The following is a 24,864-nucleotide window of genomic DNA, read 5'->3' as shown; positions in this document are numbered from 1 at the left end:
ATTTATTTACAGTGTAGGCCAACCAATGTACTGTAAGCAACACTTTATAAAAGACACAAAACATTACAGGAAATTATAAATCAATTAGTACAACAAACAAAATCAGACAATACGAAGGGAAAATATTGCAATCTAAGCCTTATATCTAATGTTTTTAAGCTGTATACAGTAGTATTAAGACAAATGTTACTGTGATGTGAAAACATATGCAAGGAAAACAATAATAATATATCCATACAGATGAAAAAGCTGATTATATACAGTATGTTAGTCAAATATCTCTCACTTATCTTTTAAAGAATCAGATGTCTCTTTTGGATATACAGTTAGGTCCGGAAATAATTGGACACTGATACAAGTTTTGTTATTTCGGCTGTGTACCAAAAGAAATTCAAATTACAGTTAAATAATGAATATGGGCTTAAAGTGCAGCTTTAATTTGAGAGTATTCACATCCAAATTGGAGGAAGGGTTTAGGAATTACATCTCTTTAATATGTATCCCCCTTTTTTTCAAGGGACCAAAAGTAATTGGACAATTGACTTAAAAGCTGTTTCATGGACAGGTGTGGACTATTTCTTCGTTATTTCATCATCAATTAAGCAGGTAAAAGGTCTGGAGTTGATTCCAGGTGTGGCATTCGCATTTGGAAGCTGTTGCTGTGAACCCACAACATGCGGTCAAAGGAGCTCTAAATGCAAGGGAAACAGGGCATCCTTAGGTTGCAAAAAAAAAAAGAAAATCCATTAGAGAGATAGCAGGAACATTAGGAGTGGCCAAATCAACAGTTTGGTACATTCTGAGGAAAAAAAACGCACTAGTCAGCTCTGCAACACAAAAAGGCCTGTACGTCCACGGAAGACAACAGTGGCGGATGATCGTAGGATCCTTTTCATGGTAAAGAAAAACCCCTTCACAACATCCAGCCAAGTGAAGAACACTCTGCAGTAGGTAGGCATATCATTATCCAAGTCTACCATAAAGTGAAGACTTCACGAGAGCAAATACAGAGGGTTCACCACAAGGTGCAAACCATTCAAAAGCCTCAAGAATAGAAAGGCCAGATTAGACTTGGCCATACAATATCTAAAAAAGCCATCCCAGTTCTGGAACAGCATTCTTTGGACAGATGAAACTAAGATCAACCTGTATCAGAATGATGGGAAGAAAAAAGTATGGAGATGGCTTGGAACGGCTCATGATCCGAAGCATACCATGTCATCTGTAAAACACAGTGGAGGCAGTGTGATGGCATGGGCATGCATGGCTTACAATGGCACTGGGTCACTAGTGTTTATTGATGATGTTACAGAAGACAGAAGCAGCCGGATGAATTCTGAAGTGTATAGGGATATATTGTCTGCTCAGATTCAGCCAAATTCAGCGAAGTTGATTGGACGGTGCTTCACTTTAGAGTTGACAATGACCCAAAACATGCTGTGAAAGCAACCCAGGAGTTTTTTAAGGCCAAGAACTGGAATATTCTGCAATGGCCGAGTCAATCACCTGATCTCAACCCGATCGAGCATGCATTTCATTTGCTGAAAACAAAACTTAAGGCAGAAAGACCCATGAACAAACAACAACTGTAGACAGCTGCAGTAAAAGCCTGGCAACGCATCACAAAGGAGGAAAACCAGCGTTTGGTGATGTCCATGCGTTTCAGACTTCAAGCAGTCATTGCCTGCAAAGGATTCTCGACAAAGTATTAAAAATGAACAATTTATTTATGATTGTGTTAATTTGTCTAATTACATTTGAGCCCCTGAAATAAGGGGACAGTGTATGAAAATGGTTGCAATTCCTAAACGTTTCATACAATATTTTTGTTCAACCCCTTGAATTAAAGCTGAAAATCTGCACTTCTATTGAATCTCGGTTGTTTCGTTTAAAATCCATTGTTGTGGCGTACAGAGCCCAAATTATGAAAATTGTGTCAGTGTCCAATTATTTCCGGACCTAACTGTAGCTTCCTGTACCATTAATATACGATCTGCCATTGCAAGTAAAAATAAACGCAGCCCCACAAAAAAAGATTCACATGTATTGCATTCATTTAAAGGTTCTAACGGGTGTATTCATAAAACAGTAGTACTGCTCACAATGGAGGTTATTTATCAACGTCTCCCAGCTGCAGAAAACAGGGAAAAACTGGTGCAAAAACACTGAACTATATTTTTCAATCTAGAACATTCTATTGGTTCCAATGGAAGGAGAAACAGGTGCGTAAATCACATCAGGACATGTAAAAGAGAGTGAAGACACAAAATAGTGCAATATTGTCTACTTCAGCACAATAGCTTCAATGCTAGAAGTTCTATAAAATTTGCACTCACGTGTTTAACGTGAAATGATAGCATTGTGGTTATTCAAAGTAACCAACTTATATCTCCAGACAGGTACTTCAGATCCACATAGAGAGGGGGTAATTCGATATACAAAAGAGGGGAAAAGCAAAATAGTATAGTTCTGTTTTTAATGTTAAAAACACAAAGTATTCCACTTACATAAGCAAGTACTGGGCTGATTAACGTGAAATGATAGCGTTGTGGTTATTCAAAGTTACCAACTTATGTCTCCAGACAGGTACTCCAGATCCACATAGAGAGGGGGTAATTCCATATACAAAAGAGAGGAATAGCCCCTGAGGAAGAATTTACAGTGGAAACACGTTTTGGGTGACATCAGAGACCACTAAAGGAGCCCTTGTTGATGACATCAAGAGTGGAGGACAACTTTAATTAGCCCAGTACTTGCTGTGACGGCCGTGGAGCAGATGCTGTTGCTGTGAATAATTTGTCTGACCCTATGACCCAGTGTGGTCTGAATGCTCTCAAACAAAGGCACTTATGTAAGTGGAATACTTTGTGTTTTTAACATTAAAAACAGTACTATACTATTTTGCTTTTCCCCTCTTTTGTATATGGAATTACCCCTTCTCTATGTGGATCTGGAGTACCTGTCTGGAGACATAAGTTGGTAACTTTGTATAACCACAACGCTATCATTTCACGTTAAACCCGTGAGTGCAAATTTTATAGAACTTCTAGCATTGAAGCTAATGTGCTGAAGTAGACAATATTGCACTATTTTATGTCTTCACTCTCTTTTACATGTCCTGATTTGATTTGCGCACCTGTTTCTCCTTCGTTTGCTGATTGAATTTGGTTTGAATTCTACGTCAGGAGCTGCACTCATTAAGGATAGTATATCATCTGTGTTACCTTTTGATCTGTTGTGATATTATTTGCGCTTGATTTCTTTTCACATTGGTTCCAATGGGAATGGTTTTCTTTAATTAATCTTGCGCAATGTCTTTCAACTAGATTTGCAGCCAGGATGCAATGATAAATAGCCTCCAATGAGCTTAAATGTGCTATACAGTTACCAATATTTCCTAAATGCGTCTCTAAATCTGCTCTCTCAGGTCTGTCAATGTTATTGTAATCAAAAATACGACATGATGACATTACTAACTTGTCATTACTAATTAAAACGTGTATGCCTACTGTATCTACAGATTCTGAGAAAAAGTCAATTACCGAACTGTACTGCTATTAGTGTTTAAATTAAAATACACATAAATTACCATACCACAAGATTGTAATTACTATTATTATTATATTATTATTATTATTTTAAACACTGATTTATTCATTATTTATAAAATGAAGGCAACCTGTTTGTGAAAATTCATATAATTGCAAGTAAATGCTCAATATCATCAGACAACTTGCTATATAAGCAAAGGACTCATAAATCATGTCACTAGACCCTAAGCAAAACTTCTGAATTAATAGTTATTGAAGCAAACAAGTCTTTACCAGTATACAAAATCTTGAACAGGTGGATCAATTTCTACACAAGACTGTCCATTAGTTACTCTGTTTAGCTTTCTGTTGTGAAAGAACGTCATGAGATGTAGGTACTGTAGACAACAAGCTTCACCTTCTACTGCCGTAATGTGGTAATCAGTTAAGTATTTCATTGTTGTAGTACATGAGGACATATTTAGAATATATGATAATATAAACTTGCTGTTTAAAATACAGATTTGAAAATAGATATAATAAACACTGTGTTTTCATATGTGATGTGTAGTACCCAAGCGCTGTAACTTGTAGAAATAAAACTCATCCAGTCTATTTTGTTTATTGCAACATAACTAATTAAGAAAAAAGGTTCTAATATTTAAATAAAGATATATTGACCCTTATAGACCACATACGTATTCACAGGATGTTCAGTAGTCAACCTTTTATGAAGTTTTAAATTGCAGATATTATAATTCTGTATGAGAATATCCAAGTGAACAAACAAACAATGGATGAGCTCATTGGTAGAGCTGTTCTGAATAACAAAGGTTGGGTGGGTGCAACTTCTGATACTCTTGAATCTGACACAATTTCAAAGGTGCCTTAGACTTGTCAACCCAATAACACTTTGTGTGCTGTGGGAAGCAAGGGGAATAAATCCCTGCAGTTTGTATAGTTTTATTTATTTTAAAATAAAGTATGTAAATTCCATATTTGTCTGGTACTCTGGTAAATGGCACAGTAAATATTTTTGTCCCTGTTGTGTTATGCCATAGCCACCATTGTGAATATCCTTCATGTAGAATCAAAATGAGTGCATATACCTGTAGCAGCTACTGCCCCCTTGCTTCCTTTAAAAGTAGACCATTTTCACTTCCTGCTTGACAGTTTAATGTTCTTTGTAGAGCACACCTGAGATACCTGTGGTAGGCTAATAGCTGGATTAGCTACATGTAAGCGGCTCAAAAGTAGGATGTGAGAATGATACTCCAATCAGCATTTGCTCACACTGCTAGAGCTGCTGGCTAGAAAGGCCGTGGTAGTGGGTTCTAGTCCTGTTATTAGGCTGGTAACTTCGGCTTATCAACCTTATATATTTGGTATGGAAAACATTTTAGGAAGTGTGGGAGGGGACTCATATAAATACACTTTGCATAACCATTAGCATATCTCCCAGCCAGGTACCTCAGTTGTGCTCCTTTTCATCACAGGCACGTCTCCCAAATTTATTTGGAGAAATGCTTGAGGGGATATATACACAACTGGTGACCCCTAATAAAATTAGAACTAAATGAGTCAATGATACATTTAAATGAATCTGCAGACAGATTTTAGTGAGCGTGACGGATTTCATCATAATGAACTGTGGAATTCAGGAAAACGGATTAGGACTTTTCTGCCCACCCCTACTCCTGGGTACCTATTTTTACATTTGTATAATATCTATAGAGGGTAAGTAATTTTTGTAATTTGAATAGATGTCCTATTACGTTGTGTCAAAGGACAATCTCGTCTAACTTTGCTTCATCTGCATCTTCAAACAACATTTAGGTTTCTAATTAAAGTCATCCAGTTACATAAGTGGGACAAGAAGAGTGCATTAAATAGCATGAAACACCATCAGAAATACTGACTGACTGCCATTGACTTGAATGAAAGTTAATCCAGGATTGTGGTGCATTAACCCGTTCCAGACATTCTTGAATATTGTCCTTGGTAAGCGAAAAGCTAACATTTCTACAACAATTTCATTTGTGCAGCAGGGCAAGGTAAGTGAAACCTTTTTCTTCCACCACTCTGATACAGAAAGTTTGGCATATACTGTTTCTGCAATGATTTCAGTTGCAACTTTATTGCTAATAGTCAATATATTACACATCAGCATCAGTTTAATGAATAATCACCTTAATCACCTAATTCTGATCGCCACTTATATTAAAATGTCAGAATGTTAAATTACAGAAACAAGAAAAAGATCACAAAAAAAACATATTCAAAGTAAAAGAAAATTACTGTACTATATGTAATGAAAACTTAAGATGATTTCAGTTTAAATGTACCTTAATGTGTACAAAATTTTTCCATCATTCCATATTCGAAGAAGTTGGTTTGGTGTTGTAATCCAATGTGCTTCTGCTGTTTTTGAATTCCGGAAAATAGTATCAGGGATCCAGATTAATCCAACCATATTGCTATTGAGGGTTAAAATTTTCATGGTGCTGTTGAACCTGAGGCGACTGTCAGTCCATGTCTGAGCAAAAAATATGTCTATTTGGTATTCCTGTAAAAAAAATATATATATATATATAATCTTATTATAAAAAAATACTGTCTCCTTTTCTCTGCATTTTTAATGGACAATGAAAACAAATCCAATCAGCGCTTGATAAAAGTATCTTTAAAAATATCATACTGTAGTTAACATATGATTGGATGCACAGAAGATGGGGAGACATTTCTAAAAGTTGTAGTCCAGTTATTATTAAGGCAAAATATTTTCGTTTTTGCAGTAAGAGCAAATTTGGAACATTTAAAAAATTCACTCACAGAATTCCTACCACTGTATAAAGAAACACTGTATCATTTACGTAATTCAATTAAGTCTATATCTTGTCATAAATATACAAATTAAAAGGAAATGCAAATGGCAAACATTTATAAACTTCCTTCAATACTGTGGAGGAAACACAACTTTTTTTTTTTTAATTTCTGATGTCCAAATCCTTTGTGAGAATGCTTTAAAGAATACCTTATGCTTATATTATTTTCACAACATTTTCTTGCAACAGCCAACATATCTCCTTACAGGTGCACAAAAAGGGCAATTTCAAGTTCATTTTTAATTTGTGATCATTCCCAATATTGAGAGAAATTTAGAATTTTTTAACATAAATTAGTAGTCCTGATTCTCTGCGCTTACCTTAAACATGAAAATATTAAACACTACAACTTACAGTACGTTTCTGTCAAAAATGTGCAATTACTGCAATAGTGGGAAATGTTATTTTTCACCATAGTAAATAACAATTATGAATGTAAAAATAATGTGCATGTAGAGTCCCAAACAATCAGCTTCAGTTGGCCAGGAATTTGAGTAGCACCTTGTCATTACTAGAATCTGACATTGGTCACTTGGCCCAGCGTATCATACAGTATGTCAATCTTGTTGAGCATCTGGCAATCAGTATTCCTTCTCTAGGCCTTACAGGCAAAGAGTCATCTACAAGACCAGAAATCTGATTATCAGACAATTCAGTGTCTCAGTGTGAATCTCCATGGAAAAAGTATTTTTCTACATCCTAATATATGTTTGTTTTGTATGCATGTATGTAATGTATGCATATCTTTATTTATGACAAAATTAAAGGCATTGAAGGTGGAGAGAAAAGCTTATTTGCTGCTTATAAGGGATGGAAGAAGGTCTTATTCTCACCAATATCTCTCCTGGAACATTTGGTGCAATGTTCTCATATGCGTATATTTTCCGGACTTTTCAGGCAATATATTGAAACATTCATGCACATAAAAAAAAAACTTCCCAGGGCAAATTTCTTAATGCTGTTGGACACATACTGTACATATGTTGATGGAGTTGTATAGCGTGGGTTTCACTTTTTGCTGCCTAATGGCTTCTGATGCTCCTCAGCTCTGTTTGTATTTCCTCTGGAGTAGATGAAAATGGACTACAGAATAATGCCTGGGTACATTGCTACATGATATTAATTGTAATCCATAGGGGAACAGCTTGTTAAACCACTCAAAGGAACAGCATCCCAATATAGTATTTTGTAAATCTTCACCCACTAGAGTCTCAGTCATGGCGAATCAGGACTTGTATTGTATTGTATGTCTTTATTTATATAGCGCCATTAATGTACATAGTAGTAATACATGTGGTAATCAAATATTGGTTTCAAAACAATAGTAAGGAGTATAGCTTTTAGTCAGTCTTGGTCAGTAACGGTTACTTATAGCCTTGCATTGGATCCCTAGAAGCAGTAGGACAGCTACTATATGTAATTCCTACAGTATCTGTAATTCCTTTCTGAGTCGGGACCCAGGGTTAGAATCTGCAAATAAGTTGATCGCTGAAGTGGACATGCAACAGCAAGGTATACCTCTGCCTGTAGATGTCAAGACTAGAAATCTAACGTTTCCAGTTTAAATGCCGACAGAGTGTATGCATAAAATGACTGCAGCAGCATGAGAGCGAAAGAACATTTTTTTTAATTGTATACATAGAACGCACTGAATATTTGTATAGATAACCCAGTTTTGCAGGTGTGCTACATCTACTATACTTTACATGGTAATTTTCTAGAGGCCAGTATTTATTATCTTTAACATTTTACAGTTTTGGGGTCTGATGGCATCAAAGTGCAATTGAACCTTTTGCACTTCCGTCTCACGTAATTGCTGGTGGAGTGATCATCATGCGCCCATGCCCTAGATGCCTGAAACAGAAGGAAGAGAGGGGGCTTCACTTCAGTTTGGACCAGGCTGGCTCGACTGCATTATATTGAAGCAGTCAGCCCGATCTGTCTCTAGAAAACAAGTTAGGGCCCATGATGTACCTGGTATAGTATGACATAGGGTACTGTAAAGGTTAAAGTTCCTCATGCTGATGGTCTGGGTTAGTTTGATCTCCATATCATGTCACACACAGTACACAGACATGTTGCTAACATTTCAGAAAAATCTCTTTGCAAACGTATATGGGACTTCCCAAGTTGTAGAGCCTGTGCTACTGCGTATCGGATCAAACTAGCAGGCAGTGCTCTCATCAAAAGAGGGGTCTAGCTACTACTTTACAATATAGTGGTACAATTATTCAGCATGTTAGAGCTGTGCTGAGCTCCTCATGGCTTTTATATTGAGGCCAGTATTACCAGACCCCCCTATATATTTTGTGTTGGGGCCATTACTATTATTGTTGCATTTATTTGCTATATGACAATTTAGCTATATTTGCCTTAACAATAACCTGTCATGGGGCATTTTATCGCTAACACCTATTATTGATCTCAATTAGGGCTTGCTAGTATTGTATCACTTTATTTAACAACAGCAGCAAGTGTTCTGCAATCTAGTGGACATTGTATCTTGTGATCACAGTAAATGCACCACCATTTCATTTCACCTTACAGGTAGATTGGAACTTTCCATATTTCCATTCTATCTTATTATTGGGTAATGAGGGTGTGCTATATTAAGACACCATAACTAGAGTGTTAATCTAATTTCTTGCTCTAGTGGATCCATACCCTATAGATAGATATTGAATTTGGACTTATTACGGTATCATATCGAATTGTTGACACAGCTGTATACATACTTTACAGCTAGTCTTTATTTCCATTATATTGGGATAGCACAATGCAGCACACATTGATGCTTTATTGATTCGGGGTCACCTATGTTCGTGGAAGGCTATTGAACTACACCACACCCTAATTGGGTATTTTATAGTAGAATGCCTTTCATTATCCTTCCACATCAGGTACTCGGTACTCTTCATAGTGGTTATTATGCGCTTACCATACCTCCTGTTATTTTATGATTTTTGTAAGAGTGGTTTAAGGCTGCACTCCACAAAATAGAAAAAATGCATACAATTTACCGGTGCTGCTGGTTCAAGGAAGTACCTGCCATAAAATCCAAAGTACACTGAGGAAAAGAAGGGATCCAGCGCTCCACGGATTTCTGAATAAGAAAATTTATTGTGGCACAATAAATTTTCTTATTCAGAAATCCGCGGAGCGCTGGATCCCTTCTTTATCTCATTTTAGGATTTTTAACATACACACTACTAAATAATTTTCAGCATGTGTAGACATATATTAGCTTTAAATTTAATAAATACTGTTTTAAATAGCCGTGGTGTGCACCACAAGTGTGCTTCTTTTTAGAGGATAGCTGGGTATATTAGTTGCTCCTCTATTTTTGATAATATATATATATATAATACTATATATATATATATTATATATAATATATAAGGCAAAATCCTTGATTTGGTGGAATACAAAAATATTGCTAATGTGCATAAATGAAATCTATGCTTTAAGGTAGTGTTTTATTTTTCTCTAAGGATAGAATTGTAACAAATCCCAAGATAATTTAAAGTACAAGACAATAACGAGTTGACCCATACTGTATGTAACTGATGTATGCTTTTAAAATATCTCATGAATTATTGATTTTTAATTAGTCTACTCATTCTCCCTGTGCACAATTTACAAAATAGCAGCAACCCCCGCTAAAAGTTGCAGAATGATCAGAATCCTGTTGCTACTGTAGGTGTATCAGATTTTATAATTACATTGAATGCGAGTTTTATAAGATTAGTTATTTCAAGTAATAATGCTACAATGTCAATCAATTTGGAAAACATCAAGATAAAATAAAGCAATCACAAATTATAAATAATCTCTGAGAAAAATAATTGCATTGGCACAACCCACAATTCCTTATAGAATTATCAAATGTTCTATTCACCAAAACTGTGTATGTTTTAACAAACTGAAAGAACATGACCAATGTGAATGTCCTTGGTGAACGTCTCTGTTCTCGCCAACTTCCCCACTGCACCATAATTTATACACCTCTCTCCCAACAACTTCTTTTTCTTTTTCACCCATGACTCCCTGCCATCTCTTTCCCTGTAAAGTGTGTTAACCCTTAAGTTATTTGACTAACCTTAAAACTTGCCCCACAAATCAAGCATCCCAATAGTCTGCACTCATGGTTACTGTCCCACACTCAGTCACTCCTACCATAAATGATCACATTTTAATCTGGTCTGTAACTGTTTCATATGCCCATAATATATATTTTCTTTAACTGTGCATGCAATGTCTTGTATATAATGTATACCCTGTTCATTTATGTAACTGTATTTGTAACCAAGTATTATTTGTTTTACTCTGTGCCCAGGACATACTTGAAAACGTGAGGTAACTCTCAATGTATTACTTCCTGGTAAAATATTTTATAAATAAATAAATAAATAAATAAACAAATTGTGACCAAGCACTGCCATCTACAGCACTTATTCCATCACCTACTGTCTCTGTAAGTTCCCCATCAAACCTCTTAGATTGTAAGCTCTTTGGGGCAGGGATTTCCTTTCCTATTGTCTGATTTTGCTGCACGTATTGTATAATTCCCTGTACTGTATTATTTTTGAAGCGCTGAGTACACTTTTGTCGCTACATAAATAAAGACATACAATACAATATGTCCGTTATATGTTCATATTCCTATTTTTGTTGTCAATGCTGTTCAATTGCATATCATAAGTATAAATTTACCTATTAAAAAGTAACTTTTTTTGTAAAACCTTGTAATATTTTTCAAAATGTAAAGATGGAGATGAAATCTTTTATCTTCGATTGTTACGATGTTGTGCAGTAAAATAACAAATGAGAGAAGATGATATATTTTATTTGACAAACACACAGATGATAACGTACAAGCTCTCAAATGTGATAATGACATAGACAAACAGTAGACACTGGAGTAAGATCCTCTATATTGCATTGAGTGAAGATACTGTAGTGCTTGATAAAGGACCAACACCACTGTGTAGCTTTTGTATGTTCTGCTAATAAAATGTGTTTATCTATATATAGATGTAGCCAGGTCTCCCTCTTAACTTCAGGCTTCAGACCATATGTTGCCAGGCAACCAATAGTGTGGCTAGAATCTCCTGAGGGGAGATTGGAATGTTAGTTGAGCTGACAGTTAGGACTATTAGGGCAGTTTGAAGTTGGAAGCTGGACACTGAAGGGGTAGGGTGTGAGTGTGCAGGTGCCTGTGGCATCTGCACTAGGCCAGAGAACCCTGATAGGCCCCAGCTAGGCCCAACTCTACTCAGTTTGTGGCTGCTACAGGCACAGGCCCATAGATAGGGATACTGCCCCTGTAGCTTGTAATGAGGGACTCAGCGGCATCCTGGCCCTTGGTGGTCTGGGACCAGACCATCTCACGGAAGAGACTGTCCTTGAGGTGGACATCCCATGCAGGGACCACCCCACGAGGAAGCACCGGAGTCGCGGATCATCATTGGATCCATGTACCCCACCGCAGGATGCAGCGTGCCGGAGTGCGGATGAAACTGGCAGGTACCCCATGCACAAGTGCACCAACATACACTATAGTGGCAGCGCTGACTAGATACAAGGTTGAGGGGTTATATCCTTGTGGACACTAGAGTAGTTGGGTGCCCTAGGGCCCCGTCAGGTACTGTGGGGACTGTGAACAAGTGTGTCGGACACTGGGCCGGTGGTTATGGCATGTTAGGCCTGGTGGGTAGGCTGTAACCAGTAGTCATACTATCGTTCTGTAGTAAAGTTCTTACTTTATGTTTCACCCATTGTGTGTGGTTATTGTATAAGCTATGTATATAGGTCCAGTAACAGGTAATTCCACACAGTAGAATCCGTTACAGGTGGAGGCGCTGAAGAACACTGTACCAGTATACACTCCAGACTCCCTGCAGCGGAGGCTCAGACCTCCTGTGAGCTACAGTTATTGCACCACACACACCGTAGCCACACATACTCTAAGGGGGTGGGGGAAAGTGCGCTACATATATTTATATATATAAAATCTCAAATCGGACAGTATCAGTGCTCTTCCAATTAGAATTATAAATATATATTTAAATGTGTTACATTCTTAAAGTGAATACATACATTCTTACAGGCTAAACATGCAAACAAACGAACCTTTAAATAAATTGGCGTAATAAAAAAAGGGTAAAATCGTGCAAAAATAGTCTGAAGTAGGTCCACAAATCAGGTAGGATATTCAACATATTGTAAATCTGCAATGGAGTCAGGCATAAGGGGCTGCTTCTCTGGAGGTGAACTGCATCAAGACAGATTGCTACAAAACATAGACGAAGCGCGCACTCTTCACTGTGTGATAAAGTCCAAAAAAGTTCATTTGCTAAAAAGACGTTGGACAAATGCTCACTCACAAGGTATCAGATAAAAAATGGCATAGTATATTTAGCTGGCAATAGATTTTAGTGGACATCCATCTCATTGGTGATGCTCTTGAGTTGCTGTGGCAGTATTCGGTCATGTGAAATATATCAAAGTCCTCAGCGTCTGTATAAAGATCCAAATTGTATGCAAAATAAGTTATAATCAAGAACAAAATATTGCATGAGAGTTTTTGCCGAAATGAGTATTCACAATCACCTCCGAAGCTCAAAATCCATGCTGGTATCAAAGTGCAACTGTGCTCTGGAGTGGTAGTAACAAACAGGCAGTGAGAATGCAGAAGTCCACAAATGTCCCCACGGAGTATCCCCACATTCCTGTGCCAACAGTTCCCATGGGAATATTGGGACAAGATAGAAGTGTGAATGGTTGTTTTCACTATCACTTAAACTGAGCGTGCAATGTCTTGTATAGAATGTATACCCTGTTCACTTATGTAACTATGTATTTGTAACCATGCATTATTTGTCATCATAACTCTATGCTCAGGACATACTTGAAAATGAGAGGAAACTGTCAATGTATTACTTCTTGGTTAAACATTTTATAAATAAATAAGTGTGAATATGGTACCCACTCTAATAATTGTATGTTGTGTTTATTTACAAATGATATATACAAAATACCCTAGTGTTTAAAACTCTCTATATTGTGTTTTGTAGAGCTAACACACTCCTGCTCAGGCAGAGTAATGATGGGGAGGAGCATGGACAACCTCCTTGGCACCAGCTGGATGGGGACCATGATCTCAAAGTGGCTAGAGGAGGGGGATGGCAACTACCAGGGGCTGGATGGGGACTGAAATAAATGGATTACAGATCCCGTGAGTATAGTTGTCTATGTGTTGTACTAAGTGATCTCTGCAGTGCTGTCAGTGTATCAAGTGTAAAGTACTGCTTCATATATTAGTAAGTACAAAAAAAGATGGGGTAGTACTGTAAATACATTTTTGTTTCTGTAACGGTGTTACCCCCACGCAGTAGGAGATTTGGCTGAGTCATCCGCCAATGGTAGTGGGGACACAGGATCAGATTTCTGGGGTACATTACGTACATATCTTTAGCAGTGCAGCGCCTCCATCTGCCATAGGCTCCAGGGAACTAAAGATGATCTCCCACGGTAGAACCGATTACCTCTCCCCTAGTAAGATCACACACCAGGCCGGAGGTATAATATCAGGAACCGTTTATTGTCGCTCTCTGTGCAGCACAGTACACGGCAGGGTTCTGCCCAATATATCAACTGTCAGCTACTCACTGAAGGATGGACCCTGGACCTCTATTAGGGGCAGAGGTATGGTACACACTCACTCTCCTCTTAGGGGAAGAGGACCAGAGAAAGCCCAATAACCAGGCTCTTGGCTGTGTGACCTGCACCTCTCAAGTAGGTAGAGGCACTCCTGAATTTGGGGTGGCACTGCCCTTAAGTACAGACAGGAGGAGGGCATCAGCTCTGTCTCATGATTGGTCATGCCCAGGCCAGATGTTACCACCTCCCGCCATCACTCAAGTGGAGCTCCTCAGAGGGGAAACCCCTATATCAACTACTGGCAACCTGATTGTACATGGGCTTACTGCCAGTACAGGGGCAGAATAGTAGCCATCAAATGACCTAGCTACATTTCTTTTAAAACTACAGCCAGAAATTGATTTCTTACTCCTCCATGTGAAAACTGACATCCTCATCTTCATCCTACTCCGACGCAAGGCTAAGAACCCTGCCCAGTTCAGCAAGTACACCAGCCAAGAAGAGGGCCCTGTAGTTTAGAGAGGCTGGGAGGAAGTTAGGTGGTTGGAAGTTAAGTTTTTTTATATATGTTTTGTTTAATTAATAAATATTTTTCTTCTGTGAAAATATAATGTTGAAGTTCTTATGAATAACAAGTTGTATAAAACAACATACTGTGCAGTAAACAACAGTACTACAATATAACAGGTATAATTTAACTAAAAAATAACTATAGTTCACTCACCTCCATACCATTAACCAGTATTAACTACAGTACAGTATATTATTATTCAAATCTATATACAGTATAGCATTAGTCCCTTTGAAACAAGTGCGTCCGCTGTCTACAACTACACACAGAAACCAACAACAAAACAACAACATGGCAGAGGCATCTGCAGCCGCACCCGAGCTCCGTAGAGGTTTGTGGTCTATCACCCCTGTCCTGGTCACTATAGCAATAAATGGGTGTATGAGTCTAGCTTGAATTTTTATGTTGGCCACCTCTGGCTGCTAAATATCTTCAGTAGTTTGTGTCAGTGCCATTGTCCATTAGTTATGGCGAAGTTGTGAATTAAAAGGATTTTCCATATTTTATAGGGGGCGAGTCTGGAGAAGTGCAGTGCACGTTTTTGAAGGTCCTTCATACATTTTAGGTACCATTTAATGCCAAACCTATAGGGGTCAAACTGGAACCTCTATTTTTCTTTTGGAGCATGGGGTCCATTACCGGTCCAACATGTCCAAGTGAGCAATTGAGGTATATGTTTAAACTAACTGTGTCAGGTGCCATTTAGTAAGTGTATCTTTTTGTGATGTTGCTGTTGACAAGTTTTGGTCTGTATTACCATTTACAGATGAGGAAATGCAGCTGCGCTGATTGGAGTTGGTGCAATCGAAAAAAATGGGACTAGTCAGGTAGTGTTCTGTAATACAAAGTGCAATAGAAGTGAATACAGAACAACACATGACAATAATCTTTAGTTTGAATACATACGTGAATTCTACTGTTCAGTAAGTATTTCAAGAATGTACTATTTTCTCCAACAGGTTCAAAACAGGAACATACCGGCTGCTCAGTCCCCGGAAGAAAGGCGAGCCAGACAGTCCTTATGTGTGGAGGGTGGTTATGGTGTGTGTGTGTGTGTTGTGGGGAATGAAGCTTTTGTTATGGGAGAGTGGCTGTGGGTAGTGAGGGGGGGGGGAGTGTTATTGTGAAATCAAGGGTTTATTATATTGTATATGCATAACCACAGCTCACTCACCCCCTAACTAACCATTACATAATTCCACTCCATCTACCAGGCTCTTTTTTCTTTTCGTACTTTTGTAGGAACAAAATGGAAAGCCATTTTCAGTGTTTCAGTCTATACGATTCCATACTTGAAGTAAAGAAGTGTACAAACAGGACGGGACCACGAGGCTGAGGTGGGGATCTTGGAATACACCGACCTACAGATGCAGCAACGAGTATCCGAACACTTGCCTTTGAAAATTTGGGGCAATTTCCCAGTAATGCTGAAACATTTCTGTGACATTTTTGCAAATAGATTAATGACCCATCGGATTACACAGTTGGGGGTCCCTGGCAGTCTCATTCAGTTTGAATGGGACTGCCATGGACCCCCGCTGTGTTAATCCGATGGGCCATTAGTCAGTCTGCAGAAATCTCACAGAAATGTTGCAGCTTTACTGGGTTATTGCCCCAGATTTTCCCAGATAAGTGTTCGGATACTCGTGGCTGCATCAGTACAACCGCAAAACTGCATCCGGAGTGCAGAGTGGTAGTTGTGTAGCCGGGTCAGGGTAGGAGAGGTCAGAATGGTCGCGATACTCGCCATGGTCTAGGATTGGAGAAGTCGGATGTTTGTTGTGCATAGCCGGGGTCCAGGAGTAGAGAAGGTGGGGGTCCAAAAGCAAGCAGAGGTGAAGGATCAGAGATGGCAGAGGTCCAGGTACAATCCGAGGTCAGGGTACAACGAGAAGGCAACAAGCAGAATGCACCAGGCAAGGAAAGGCAGCAGAATACTTGAGGCAAGCACTTCATCACAATAGCAATGGTTAAGCTCAGCCAACTAGTAGCAGGGATGGCTGAGTATATAAGGAACTGACAGCCAATGGCATGGCTGCACAGGGCTGTAGGAGATGAGTAATCTGACACACTCTGTCCACATACAGGGGCGGAGTGTAGCAGGTGTGGAGTAATAATGAATGGCATTAACCCTACCTATGTCCCTGGTAACGTGACGCCAGCGCGTAGGTACCTGAGCACAAGTTGCATCATGGGACACATCGTGGGGGTGGAGCCTAAGCCCGATCCTGGTAGGGGTAGTGCGGCTCTTGCACGTAGCTTCCATGGGAAGCGCGTCACCCGAAACATCGCGGGATGCATCACGAGGGCGAAACCAAAGCCTGATCCATGCGGTGTCCTTCAGCCTGGCCACAAGGCGCCTGTGCGCAACCTCAGTGTGAGGCACGTCACCCTTCTCATCACGGGACGCATCAAGGGGGCGGGACCGAAACCCAATCCTTACAAGAAGCTTCCCCCATCAGCAGTTATTTTACTAATTGTGATATCGGCTTCCTTTATGTGATGGTGTCACAATGTTCATCCAGCTTCTGATGTTTGCACTTTTTTGATCTGTGCCTTTAGTGGAAAGTGCTAGACCCTGGTTGTACTGGTTTTTAGATACTTTCAAGGACATTGCATCTTTGCATCGTTGCCTTTACCAATCATTTTGGCTGCTGTTCAGTAGTTTAAGAGATATTTTCCTGATAGAAAAAAGAACATCGAAAAATTGCTATTACAGTATTTTTAGTCCAACCCTACCCTTCCCCACCCATTGTATTGGCCATGGTTGTAGCTTAATGCAACCCCCGCCCCCCCCCCCCCAAAAAAAAAAACCAACAACTGGGGCTTTGCATAGCCATTTGAATATCTCCCAACCGTGTACCTGAGGTGCACTTTGTTTCAGCAGTGGCATGTCTCCATAATTTATTTGGAGGGACGTCTGAGGGGATAAATATATATATATATATATATAACTGGAGACACTATCTAAATTACAAAAATCTCTCTCTCCCTCCCCCTCCATAATCCAAAATTCCAAAGGGAAGGACTCTAGGAACTATCTTGAGGAGGAAAAAGAAGCAAATGAGAACCATAGCAATTGAGCTTCCTTGTAAAACTGCTTCTGCATCTGGTACCTCAATCACAATCCCACCCAGCTAACCCCACCTCGGACCCTTCACACCCCACAAAGGATCAGCTCCAGTCTAAGTTTAACTGGTGCCTTGTTCATGGCATTGTCAGTGATTCTTTTTTACAATTTTTATGCCAGTACATCTTGCTGTGGCCAGACCTGTCACTGATTGTGCACAGGTACCGGAGTAGGAGCATAGACTGGACTTAATGGTCCCAAAAATGTACCTGGTGCTAATGGGAATAGACCATGTGGTGAGGGGCATGGATGGTCTCTATTTCCTTGAGGACAGATTGTGGCAAGAGAGAACATGACATTTGAAGGAAGTCTCTTCTCCCGCCTGTGTGCTTCCAAGCAATACCCAGATGGTGGGAAGCACATGCAGCCTGTACATACCATTCTGCTTATTCTGTGACTATGACATTGTGCCTATGACCCCTATGCAAGAAAAACTGCCAGAGTTGTCCCAATCTTCAAAAGTGGGAACAAAAACACTGTCTCAAACTACAGGACAATATCACTTCTCCCAATTCTATCCAAAGTCATGGAAAATTGTGTCCACTCCCAATTAAGCGATTATTATACCAAGACAAATTTCCCTATCCAATTCCAATCTGGCTTTCGCCCCAAACACTCCACCGTAACTACCCTGCTAAAAGTTTGCAATGAAATCAAGTGTGGAATGGAACGGGGACAACTCACTGGTGCAGTATTCCTAGATTTTGACAAGGCTTTTGATACAGTTGATCATGCTATCCTGCTTAACAAACTCCAGAGCTCTGGAATAGGGAAGCATGCTTTAAACTGGTTTCAGTCCTACCTATCGGGGAGATCCCAACATGTGTCCATCTCAGGCTCTAAATCCAACCCCCTGGATATCACCTGTTGTGTCCTGCAAGGCTTTGTTCTGGGGCCCCTACTCTTCTCAGTGTTCATCAATGATCTTGTAAGGAAGCCTCAATACATATGTATGCAGATGACACAAACCTATATGCACACAGCCATAGCCTCTCTGACCTTCAACACATACTTCAGTTTGACTTTTGAGACTCGAAAACTGGATTTCCCACAACAAACTGTTTTTAAACACTGACAAGACTGTAACAATGGTATTTGGGACCAAGACTAAATTTTTAAAGCTTCCAGCGACTGAGCTCCAGATTAGAACCAAGGCTAACACCACCTTAACTCCTGTCACTAGTTTTAAATACCTGGGCATATGGTTTGACTCCCAATTAACATTCGGGATGCAGATTGATACCCTGACAACCAAGTCCAATGCCAAACTAGGGGTACTTTACAGGAACAAATCCTCCCTAAGTCTCCTGGTCAGAAAGCGTATCGCACAGCAGATGCTAATGCCAATTATTTACTATGGAGACATAGTATATGGCTCAGCACCTCATACCCACCTTAGCAAACTTGACATCCTTTACAATTCAATTTGTCATTTTGTTCTCCAATGCAACTACAACACACATCACTGCGAAATGCTCAAAGAACTAGATTGGTCATCACTCGAGTCTAGGCGCAAAGTTCACCTTTCCAGTCTTGCCTTTAAATTCTTTATGGGCAAGCTACACAGTTATCTGAACAAGCTCCTCACCCCTACCACATGCAGCACTTATCATCTGAGATCAGACTCCAAAACACTGTTCATGGTCCCAAGGCTCAACAAAGTATCCGGCCGTTCCTCCTTCTCTTACCGTGCACCCCAAAACTGGAACAAACTACCAGAGACTCTCACATCCACCACCAGTTTAAGTTCTTTCAATTCTAAGGCTGTCTCACATTTTAATCTGGTCTGTAACTGTTTCATACGCCCATAATATATATTTTCTTTAACTGTGCATGCAATATCTTGTATATAATGTATACCCTGTTCATTTATGTAACTGTATTTGTAACCATGTATTATTTGTCTTAACTCTGTGCCCAGAACATACTTGAAAACGAGAGGTAACTCTCAATGTATTACTTCCTGGTAAAATATTTTATAAATAAATAAATATGCTACTGTCACTGACTTGAAAGAAACTGTCATCCTTGAGCATTACAGTATGTGTGACTGTTTGTCAATGTACACCTATGACAACTGAACCACAGAGGCATAAACAAACCTGTATCCCAGTCAGTTTAGATCCAGTAGATCACACCCCTCTTTCCATAATACCCAGGTAAACTTTGGAAAGATATGCTAGATGCTGCATGGGACAGCCACGTTGATCTGTCCAATTAAATTTCCAACATCATGTGCCTTCTAAACTTTATTCAGACTGATCCAGAAATGTGAACGTTGATGGCTACCGTGGTAAGAAGTCTATACCTAAAAATTTGTAGAGAGCAATTTTAGATGCAATTGGGAAGCATTATAAATACACTACTGCAAAATTCAAGAATGTGAAACACACCATTAATGGACTATTAGGGCATCTGAGGACTGTGGGCTGGAGTAATCAGTGACTGAAACTGATGAAAAGTTTACATTTTGTAATAAATACAGTTTATTGTTTAACTATGTCCAGGTGCAACTCAGTGTCACGGGGGACTCCTGTGGCGGGTAGGATCTCGGTGGCCGGAACAGCATGAGTGTAGTAGGGGTCACAAGCAGGGGTCCAAGGCAGGCAGCAGGTAGCGAAGTCAGGTACAAGCAGAGGTCCGAGGCAGGCGGCAGGTAGCGAAGTCAGGAAACCAGCAGAGGTCCGAGGCAGGCGGCAGGTAGCGAAGTCAGGTAACAAGCAGAGGTCGGCAACGAGGAGACCGGAACAGGACAGGGGAGCAAGGACAGGTCTGGGGGCAGGGACTGAGAACAGGAACAAACAGGGACAAGCCAGATTACCAGCAAGGGCTTTACTGTGAACATACTTCTATAATACAGGTACCGGTACAGAAACAGATCAGGATCAGAGGCATGTGCATAGGAGTCTGACTTCAAGCAAAGGCAAAGGAAACAGACAGGAAGCAGAGCTATAAGACAGAGAGAGGAGCAACAAGAAGAAAGACAGACAGACAGAGAGGAACCCAGAGGAAACAGAAGGCAGCAGCACACCCGGTGGACAAAGAAGAACTATGGCTAGGCTCCAGGTCTAGGAGACCCTCAGTATTTAAGTGTTGTTTGGGTGTGCTGATTTTTAATGATGCCAATGTTTTAATCCTCCTTTTGTAGATTGAGAAACCTTCTGAATGTCAACACTGCTCGTGTAGAACCCACATCCAGCGACACAGAGAACAACTGCTTTCTTGTCATCTCTTTGCATTGGTGCTCCGGCACACGTGCATTAATTGGATGAAACACACAGAGCATGATTTCCATTCAGCATGTGTAGCGTGCACATGTGCAGTAATTAAATAGAACATATACTGTGCATTCCATTCATTTGACATATACCTCTACCACACATGTGCACAAATTTAGTGGAATGCATTTCTATTTCACCCAGTATACATAGAGCATGCTGTGCAGCTGTATGTACAGTACAGACAAAGTAGCACAGCACTTAATTAATTATCTATCTCTTGTTTACCTTGCAGGTGGAACTGTACAGAGGTTCTAATTGTGAGGTTGTGTACCCAGAAGGTGCATCTATTCAGTTCTGAGTGAGAAACCATTAACAAACAGTAGTGGATAAAGAATTAAAAAGAGCGATGATCATGAGTCACACTGAAAATGCACTGCAAACTGCAAGGCATGACTGTTTTCTCCTCTATGAACAATTGGATAAGGAGCAATAAGCCAAGGCTGAGCTAGAGGTGTCTCTTTGCAGTGATCGCAAACTGTGTATCTTTGGAGAAAACAAAGCATCACTTGCAGAACGAGTTGAAGGACGCAACAACTAGTTTGGAGACAACAAACGCTGTTGTTGCCACCATGGACAAGAAGGAGAGAAAGTCTCATAACGTGGTTTTTGACTGAAAGTAGAGGTATGAGATCTCTCGGAAAGAGGTTTGCCGTCTCAGCACAGAGCTGAAACCCACTCGCCACAAGGTTCGCTGTCTCAGCACAGAGGTGTGTAAATCGATGGATTCTCGAGATGGATTTCTCGATGGATAAAACGGTGGCTATTGTTTCTCCAAAATTCCGCTCTTAACGTATTTTTGTCATCAGGTCTTTTTTACAATACATCATGGTTTAAACTCATTTCTTAGTACCTAGTAATTTTTGGAAGCTGCATTTTAACAAATAGTTTTCTAATTTTCACTAACTAACTTTTTACAAATTTACAGTGCTACAGTATACATGAACCTGAGGTTTAAATCCAAGTTGAAATGCATAACTTTAAGACTTCTAAATTTAGTCTTAAATAGTACCAGGTACAAAACCAGTTTTCAACAGTGTTTCTTTCATTTGAACTCCTGATAATACAGATAAAATAAATCCCTGACAATATCAGTCAAAGCTCATGCCTTATCAGTGCTTACCAGTGTTGTTCTCCAGATCTAAAACTTGGGAAGCAAAATAAACTTGTGCAGTTTGCTTTATTAAAGGTGTGAATTTACCAAAAGAAGACTGCAAGGAAAGTTTACATTTTACTGTTTATATTTTTATTGTACTTACGGATATACAGTAGTGTAAGTCAGTGTTTGCACTACATCTAATTCCTTGAACCACACTGTATCTTAAAGAGACAGTGTCAGTCTGCCACAAGACAGAGGGCATGTGTAGCCACAATTTAGGAATTATTTAGTCAAGCTGAATCTGTATATGTTATTTGCCTTGGATGGTTATCCCAATCCCAAAGTAATGTGGGAAAATGTTGCACACCAATAATCAAAAATAAATATCAGATACTAATACTGGAGCTCTCTTACTCGATGAGGGAAGGCCTTCTGCAATCCAGGTACAGGATGAACAAGAAAGGAAGAGTAGCAGCTCGAAGCATTTTATAAATGCAATCATTTATTGAAGCCAAATAAAGTGGCCATAATTTATTTGGCTTCAATAAGTTATTGCATGTATACAATCCATGGAGCCTCTACTCTTCCTTTTTTGTGTATCACCATCACAAAGCCATATTACTGTACATTTTGGGACTGCCGTAAAACACTACCTTATTTATTATGATGTTACATATAAATTCAAAATCAAACTGATAATGCAGAAAACCATAGAATGGTAATATGATTATAGTATAATATATTATTATTACACTTTTTGTGTGCATAAAAGCAAAATAGTGACACAATTAAGTGTTAGATTTATTATTAGGGAATTATTATATAACCATGATCCTGATGGTTTAAATCAGTGCTGGATTAGAAAACATTTTAAAGTGTACCTTTAGATGTTATATGCTTAAATGTTGATATTTGATCATTCTTAAGTCATTATATATATTAAGAATGATCAAATATCAACATTTAAGCATATAATATCTGTACTATATACAGTATAATAATATAATGTTATTAGCTTAGCTTTATAGTGAGATTCATAGTGAACAATTGCATTTAACTGTCAGAGCAACTGCAATTAAATAAGCAGGGGGGGACACAGACCGGGGCTGCTCGAAGGCTTTTCTTGGGCTGGAGTTGACCCACAGGCTGAAATTTGAAGAACCATGGTTTAAATTATTCTAAATTGATACATTGCAAGTGAGATGGTCTCCAGTGTTACAATGTTGCCTCGGGAACAGTGTATAATACTTTGACAATGGACGCATAATTTGCAATACATCATTCATATACAAACATACTAATTTAGTACCTGTCTTTAGCAACATTAGGAATTGGAAACTATTAATGATTCCACAGTATATGTTAAATTCTGCTGTAGCTCTAAAAATCTTTTGTTTAATCAAAAATCAGAAGCAAAGGGCATGTACTTATTTATCTTCCAGTCAAGGCTAATCTGTTTAAAGAAAGTTGTTTCTATGTCAACTACAGTATATACAGTAACACACCACTGCATTCAAACAGCTGATCATAAACATATCCATAAATAAGACTTGTTTATATGTCATTTATTAGGAATGCAAAATTCTAGATTGAAAAATAACAAGTAAACAAAACATTGTAATTCTAATTCATTCATACTTGTGATTTCATTTTGTATATTTGTCAGTCCATAAATTTCATGTTTGTGATTCATGGTGCAGTACATGAATAAAGCATGAAGAATTGAAGCATGGAAATTAGGCTTGAGTAATAGGGGAATGACCATGAATATTCATGTAAGTAATATTAGATACTTGTTCTATGGATTCACTAGAAGCTAGGTTAGATGATTAACGCAAATGATACATTTAAATGTCCCACACTAAAAAATAATACCAAGGACATGTTGCTAAACCTGAGTTCGAATTACTTTGCCTTCTAAATTCAATTAGAGGGTTTTTAGGTTACAGGGTACTATAAGGATTCCATATAATTCTAGTAAATAATGTGTCCCTTCAATTGATCTGGAATAGAAATGATTTAGTCTCCAATATAGGGAAGCAAATGGTTGAAGCAGATATAGATATGCAGTCTATCAAATTATTTTTTTTAAGAAGGATTGACACTACCAAATTGAAAGTATTGAAAATGCATACAAAAGATATCTTGAAAATGTGTTTGATTTCTCAGTAGACATTGAAACCTGTCCACATGCAGTTGTTTCCTTGAATCCAAACGAACCAAAATATGCAAAATATGCACAAAGCAGCGCACTGCCCAGGGACACAGGTGTATCAAAAGTAAAAAATAGATTTATTGTCAGTCAGACAGCAAACAAGGAGGTAAAGACCCTCCATTGTGTTTCACACAACAAGGTGCTTTATCAAGCAGTAAGGTACAGTACATTGGGGGGACCTTAATATACCTGGTATAACAAGTGTAGTGAATTAGTCAAATTTCGCGCCAAAAACGCGTGTACTGTATATGACGTCATCAGAGCAACCCTAATCATCCCTGTGTATGTGTATACCTAAAGACTTCAAGTCCCTCCCTAATCACGCCCTTCTGTGACGTAACCACCAATCTGCTTCCTGGCATGGCTAATCTGTGCGATCGGTACACTTTCCCCTTCACAGCGGAGATCCCCACACTCAATGGTGTGGATTAATACCTCTCCGCTGTGCTGATAGTAGTGCAAAATCCCCCCCGCTGCCAATACCTCAAAAACGG

At 39.0% G+C, this 24,864-nt stretch overlaps 1 protein-coding gene and 1 long non-coding RNA gene across 2 annotated transcripts in view; one reads left to right on the top strand and one right to left on the bottom strand.

The window, feature by feature from the left end:
• GABRG3 (gamma-aminobutyric acid type A receptor subunit gamma3) overlaps nucleotides 1-24,864 on the bottom strand; it is a 727,352-nt gene that overhangs the window by 286,141 nt on the left and 416,347 nt on the right. Inside the window, exon 4 of the mRNA XM_075590563.1 lies at nucleotides 5,876-6,096. Coding sequence (XP_075446678.1) covers nucleotides 5,876-6,096 — 221 coding nt within the window. The remainder of the gene's footprint in view (nucleotides 1-5,875; nucleotides 6,097-24,864) is intronic.
• LOC142489563 (uncharacterized) lies at nucleotides 11,600-14,616 on the top strand. The gene is made up of 3 exons (XR_012799884.1): nucleotides 11,600-11,941; nucleotides 13,492-13,652; nucleotides 14,468-14,616. It is a non-coding gene; the product is annotated as an uncharacterized LOC142489563 (long non-coding RNA).

This window comes from Ascaphus truei, chromosome 3 (assembly GCF_040206685.1).
Source record: "Ascaphus truei isolate aAscTru1 chromosome 3, aAscTru1.hap1, whole genome shotgun sequence".
Classification (NCBI taxonomy): domain Eukaryota; kingdom Metazoa; phylum Chordata; class Amphibia; order Anura; family Ascaphidae; genus Ascaphus; species Ascaphus truei.
This window is presented reverse-complemented; position numbering and strand designations above follow the sequence as displayed.